Source organism: Octopus bimaculoides, chromosome 7 (genome assembly GCF_046866305.1).
Source record: "Octopus bimaculoides isolate indiv1 chromosome 7, ASM4686630v1, whole genome shotgun sequence".
Lineage (NCBI taxonomy): Eukaryota > Metazoa > Mollusca > Cephalopoda > Octopoda > Octopodidae > Octopus > Octopus bimaculoides.
The window spans coordinates 24,377,167-24,384,080 of NC_142934.1; the positions used below are offsets into that span (position 1 = coordinate 24,377,167).

At 34.7% G+C, this 6,914-nt stretch overlaps 1 protein-coding gene across 3 annotated transcripts; it reads right to left on the reverse strand.

Moving 5' to 3' along the window:
• Positions 1 to 238: 238 nt before the first annotated feature.
• LOC106881334 (uncharacterized) lies at positions 239 to 5,347 on the reverse strand. 3 transcript variants are annotated; one of them, XM_014931687.3, is made up of 3 exons: positions 4,581 to 5,347; positions 3,726 to 3,906; positions 239 to 2,108 (listed from the first exon to the last, which is right to left on the reverse strand). In XM_014931687.3, the coding sequence occupies exon 3, from the start codon at positions 1,611 to 1,613 to the stop codon at positions 462 to 464; it is 1,152 nt and encodes a 383-aa protein (XP_014787173.1). In that variant the 5' UTR covers positions 1,614 to 2,108; positions 3,726 to 3,906; positions 4,581 to 5,347; the 3' UTR covers positions 239 to 461. The 3 variants fall into 3 exon arrangements, with proteins under 3 accessions (XP_014787173.1, XP_014787172.1, XP_014787174.1); XM_014931686.3 differs by having other exon boundaries at positions 3,726 to 3,909; XM_014931688.3 differs by lacking the exon at positions 3,726 to 3,906.
• Positions 5,348 to 6,914: the final 1,567 nt, after the last annotated feature.

Consider the following 6,914-nt stretch of genomic DNA (forward strand, 5'->3'; position numbering starts at 1 on the left):
GTTTGTCTAGTGCATTGCAAAGTCTGCATGTAATGAGGTAGATGAAGTTGGTTAAAATTTTGAGTGACATTATTCTGGGATTTTAGATTGCTTATAGGTGTATTTTTGAGGTGAAGTTATAGAAGTGGCATCTGTGATGAGAGCATCTGGTTAGGGGCGAGGATGTTTCTAATCAGCAGGTTATAGAGATTCCATTTCATTCTGATGGATGATAATAAAAATAAGACTGGGAAGATTGTTTTAGAAAGACATAAATATTACAATATGATATTTAATAATACAAAATATTCTTTAATAATTCAATTAACAAAACAATAGTATATAAACATGGCTTTCAAATATTTTGCATAATGTTTATAACATTACATTAACTGTCACACAGAAATTCCATTACGAAGTAATTATATATACAATTTCTTTTAAAATAATTCTACTGTTTTATCATTTGACTTTCTTTGGGATCAAAGTACCACTTTTAGAAAATGCTTCTTCACAGACATGGCACTGGATGGGTTGCCTGTGTGAACAGATCTGTGACGTGTTAAACTCTGCTTATCAACATATGCTTTACCACAAATATCACAATTGTATGGTCTCTCACCTGTGTGACCACGTACATGAAGTGTCAAATGACTGCTCTGAGAAAATGTTTTACCACAGATATCACAGTGGTATGGTTTCTCACCTGTATGAATGCGTGAATGTTGAGTTAAATGAGCATTCTGAGAGAATGTTTTATCACAAATATCACAGTGATATGGTTTCTCACCAGTGTGTGTGCGTATGTGTCTAGTCAATCCAGTTCTGTCAAAGAAGGTTTTCTCACAAATATCACAGTAAAATGGTTTATCTCCTGTGTGAACCTGTTTGTGAATAGTTAAACTTTGACAAGCAGAGAAAGTTTTTCCACAGATATCACAGTGATATGGTTTCTCACTTGTGTGAATACGTTTGTGATGAATCATGTTACCTCTTTGAGAAAATGCTTTCCCACAGACATCACAGCTGTATGGCTTTTCATTTGTGTGAATGGATATGTGTCTATTCAAATAAGAACTTCCAGAAAATGTTTTAGCACAAATACCACATTGATATGGTTTTTCTCCTGTGTGAGTTCGTTTATGAATAGTTAATTTATGACTTTGAGAATATCTTTTCCCACAGATATCACAGCAATATGGTTTCTCACCTGAGTGAGAATATTTGTGTGTAGTCAAATGAGCTTGCTGAGAGAATGCTCTCCCACAAATATCACACTGGTAAGGTTTTTCACCTGTATGAATACGTTTATGCTTAGTTAAATTACCGCTGTCAGAAAAGGCTTTGTCACAGATTATGCATTGATAAACTTTCTTATCCTTCTGAACATTTTTATGCAAAGATAAAGAACTGGTTTTAGCAATTGTTTTACTATAAATTTTTAAATATTTAAGCTTTGAGCTTTTATGAAGCAATTTTTGCTTAAATAAGGTATCAGATTGTGTGAATGTTTTCATATCACTTTGAAAGTAATATGATACCTTCTCTGTATCTTCATATGTCTGATAAGATATGTCACTGGATTCAGCCTCTGTTTGATCACAAGCCTGACTCTCACCCAGTTTATTCTCCATAATTACTACACAAATATTCTAAAATATTCTGTTATTGTCAAATACCTCCATGGAGAATACTAAAGTGCTTGAATCCACTTAATAAATATTGAAGTTGCAATGTATTTTCTTTTGAACTAAAAAGTGATATCTGATAAAGACTGATGATGTCTCAGTCATAAAGAAACAGTTTCATGATATTTTATTTGGACAGTTTTTGTTTTTTCCTAGAGTCCATTCTTGGAATTAAAAACCAGCAAGTAAACTGACCCTAGTTTTCGATAGACACTCAGATACAAAAGAAATTACACGTAAACCAAGATAGATATTATGTTATCAAGTCTATATTGTATTATCTGTTTATAACCATAATTTAAACTTCACAGAAACCTAATCAAGGTCATAAAGAATAGTTAATTGAGTTTTTTGATAATGTCTGTCTTCTTTCTTCAAAGTATGCCAAAGTCCTTGATAAATCTTGGATCAGCAATTACCATCTCAATGTCACCATAAATCCTGAAATAAAGAATATAAGGTAAAAAGGACAATGAAATAGTAACACAAAGAGATGTTGGAATAATAAAGAAAAATGAGAAAATAGTTACAGAGAAAACATACATAAGGATGACTATGAAGTGCAAGTGGATAATGTAGTGTGCAGGTGAGTCTGTAGGAAGACAGGATAAATTTCTCTTTTTTCTGGAGCACAAGTTAGTTGTTTGGACAGACACTAACCAGGTAGGGTTGGCGTTGTACACATTCAAACAACTTCCACCCAAGGCTAGAATGTGCCTTCAAACAAAGTTAATTCAGTTGCTGCTAGTACGTTGTTGAATTGACCACATCGTTTGAAGCTTCTCATTCTATCAGCCTCATCCAGAACATGCTTTCCTGGTTATTATGTTCCTGAGTAATTCTGACTCTTCATACCTAATTTTTCTCTTGACTGTCAAGTTGTATGCTGTGATGAGTTTCATCATCATCATCGTCGTAGTTTAACGTCCGCTTTCCATGCTAGCATGGGTTGGACGATTTGACTGAGGACTGGTGAAACCAGATGGCTACACCAGGCTCCAATCTGATTTGGCAGAGTTTCTACAGCTGGATGCCCTTCCTAACGCCAACCACTCCGAGAGTGAAGTGGGTGCCTTTACGTGCCACCGGCATGAAGGCCAGTCAGGCGGTACTGGCAACGGCCATGCTCAAAATGGTGTTATGTCAATTTATCCGGCTTGCAGAATTTAGTCTCTTCAGTAGTACTAGCGTCTGTACTATGGAATTTATATCCAACTTCATCTAAAAGGCAGTTGAACCCATGTAAATATGTAGTAAGTGAAACCAAATCTATTCATGTCTTCCACTATATTCTTGTCAGACTGAGGTCTAAACTTTATGGTTTGTACACAATAAAAGGTCCCTGTTGCACACAATTGTTCAGCGTTCTAAAAGTGTGTAAAATAAATTGTTTTATTAGATTAAAATAAAATTATTGCCTTCTGATTCTCTCTGTATACAGTTGACTTTCTGCATTATGACATTCTTGAATGAAACTAATGTTTGTACTAATTGAATTTATCATGGTTATTTGAATGTATATTCTGATAACCTTTGCATATTGATTTACAAGGTGTTTAATAAATTTCTGTACTGCGTCATATTACTGACTATCATATCTTTTGCTAAAAGTCCTTTAGAGTGGAGATAATGATGGGATACATAGAAAGAACAGAAGAGATACTGTGAACGAATAGATAAGTCAAAGATGTTATCTGCATAGTAAGCAATAATTTAGCTAGTGTTTGCATATTTCATTAAAAAAAAATCCATTTCCAAAACGTCAAGCAAAATTCAATTATTAAAAATTCCCTAGCATGCTAGAAATAGCAACAGTAAAGTTCTTTGCAGCTCTAAAACATTTTGTCTCCCTCATTATTATAACAATAATATATTTGTTAATTAAATGCTACTGTTTACATAATGTAACTTCTCATTTTCATTCTAGCATTATTACAACTTGATGTCTCCCCCTATGCTCTGACTTCGTTTCCTTATAACAAAGAAAGGGGAGAGGAGGAGTGTTTATTGGACATGTCCACTACAGACTGCTAAATGTTTGGAGAAAAAAAAACATACTCAGAATAAAACAGCAGTTATATTTTCATATGAGTGCTTCCGGCCACTGTGTCTGAAGACTCGTCAATACTGCCAAGCGCAACAATTGATACATAACATTCTGACCATAAACAGAAATATAGGGCTCGACGATATAAATACAAGTTTGCTGAGCCGATTAGTTCGATCTGCATAAACAGTGCTTCTTTGACAGTAGTGTGTCGATGTTGAAAGGCAAAGGAAAAAGACAGAAGAGTTGCAACATTAGAATATATCAAAATTGAAACTCATGCTTGAAAAATCTGATGAATTTTATGATAAAGTTTACGAGTATGACAGCAACAGTATGCACTACGATTTAAAAGATGAGCAAATCTTAAAATAGTTTTCACTTAACTTTTGTTACTTAATATGATGATTAACACGTCTAATTAGAAATAACACGAGAAGATACAATCAACGGTTGGGTGTAAATATATTTAATGTTTCCACCGCATTTTGGTTTAATTATATCTTGTTAAAATACAATAATTAAGCATGAATACAAGATAAACCTATATATCTATGTACACACACGAGGACTCGATGAAATAGAAAATTTCCCTGGATGTCAGAAATAAAGGCTGACTAAAAATTGATTTGGCTGAATTAACACTCAGTTGACAACGAGAGAAAAAAACGAAGGAGTACATCGTGATAACATGTGATAATTAATAAACAAATACTAGAGGTTACCATGTTTAATGTCGGCTAAAAATTTCTAAAAGTGAACAGATAATAGAGATTAAACATAAAAGCAAAATAACATGTAACCATTAATACATATTATGAGTTGTCACAACAGAGATGTTACCATTAGAAATACTAAAACCTTACATTCAATAGTTTTCTTTCTGTCTTTTCTCAAAATTTGGTACAATAACACAAGGATGAACAGACATTAACTGTAGTGCGACAAAATTTAGACACACTTCCGTAGTTTTAAGTAGCTATCTATCAGCTGCATTTTCGTAAAAGGATTTCTCTTTCTATAACTATTTGCTGGCATATAAAAAATGCGCTTTCCTTTTCAATTTTTGAGTGTATGACAAAAATTGTCCTGCATCTTATGCGCCCCTATTACAGACTGAATGTCCTAGGCTAGGGAGCCGAATAAGTATATGTTTGTTTCGTTCAATAACGTAGAATATTCGGTAAATTTTGAGAAATACACCCGCACGCGTTCACTAAGAAAAAAAAACTGCGGATTTTTTACGTGGAATCAAGGGTGTTATTTGATTCTTTCACCGGCACGATTTTCACTAAGAAAGCAAACAAAACAAAAAAAAAACTCGGATTTTTTGCGTGGAATCAAGTACCCTGACCTCCTAATAAGCTACAAACTCCTTATTTTTGTTCGGAAAAAAAGTGGGAGGGAGAACGCCCCCCCCCCACCATATCCTGGAATCATTGGAATTTTTTTATTTTTTCGTTGAATGAATCCGGTGATCTCCTAATATGCTACAAAACCCATTTTTGGGTCCGGAAAACGGGGTTGGGTGAGGTGGAAACCTCGGAAATTTCACTCCTCATCCCCATTGATCTTTTCACCTGCACGATTTTCACTAAGAAAAAAAAAACTCGAATTTTTTGCATGGAATCAAGTATCCTGACCTCCTAATATGCTGCAAACCCCTTATTTTTGTTCAGAAAAAAGGGGTGGGTGGGAATCATTGGAATTTTTTTTTTTACTTTGAATGAATTCCGGTGACCTCCTAATATGTCACAAAACTCTTTTGGGGGTCCGGAAAACGAGGTGGGGTGGAATCCTCGGAAAGTTCACCACCATTTTCAAATATTTTTTGCTATTTCTTTCTTTACCCATAATTTTAGATAACATTTTGCAGAAATACGTTTTCGAGAGAGTGTGGATTACATTAGATTGAAAATTCAAAGAAGTTTGAAATGAATAAGTGAAGATGTAGAGGTTAGAGAAGTTAGTGGTAACGAAGTGTGGAGAGGTAGACAATAAATTCATCTTTAAAAAAACACGTTAGAGTTTTTGTATATATGAGTGAAATGGAGTAAAATATTAACAAAATATCTTTTTCCTACCTCTTAAAATCACTAGATAAAATATATATAATAATCCCGAATAGATTTTCCTGGCTTGCCACTCCTCAGTCAAACCGTTCAACCCATGCCAGAATGGAAAGCAGACGTTAAACGATGATGGTGATGATGATCATATATATAATTATGATAGATTGTTACCCATTCAATGTTTAGGTAAATAAACTTCGTCACCCACTCATTCACTCTCTCTCTCTCCACACAAAAATGAAACACATTTCGGCGCCAAAAATAGATTTTCTTTTTGCAATTTTTGGCGCCGAAATTTGTTTTGTTTTTGTGTGGGGAGAAAGAGAGAGAGTGAGAGAGAAAGAGATAGTCAGTGGGTGACGAAGGGTTTTGTAGCAAATTTGGTCACCGGAATTCAGTCAATGAAAAACAAAAAATTCCAATGATTCCGGGATATGGGGGAAGATTGAATAGAATAAGTGAAAATGCTGAAGGTAGAGAAAGTGGTGGTAACGAAGTCTGGGCAGGAGAGATAAAGAATGATACAAAATTCTCCTGAAAAAACGTTAGTACTTGTGTGTGTGTGTGTGTGTGTGAAACAAGTAAAAGTATAATATTCAAACAAAATATCTTTTTCATACCTCTTAAAATCACTGGATATATTAATCCTAGATTGCAGAGGTTTCAGAAGAAAAAAGAAATCATTTTCCCTTCTCAATTTTTGGCACCGAAACTAAAATCATAACTAATGTGTTTCATTTTTGTGTGCGTGGGAGAGAGAGAAAGAGTGAGTGAAGGTGCACATCATGTATTTTTTTGCATGTATGTGTAAGTGACACTCTCGTTCTCTCTCTCTCTCACTCACACACATTATCTTTTATGTAATACACTTTGTTTACCTAAATTTCAGTGGTACAGCAATATATTATATTATATATATATCATCATCATCATCATCGTTTAATGTCCGTCTTCCATGCTAGCATGGGTTGGACGGTTTGACTGAGGACTGGCAAGCCAGGAGGCTGCCCAGGCTCCAATCTGTTCTGGCTAGGTTTCTACAGCTGGATGCCCTTCCTAATGCCAACCACTCCAAGAGTGTAGTGGGTGCTTTTTATATACCACTGGCATGGGAGCCAGTCAAGTGGT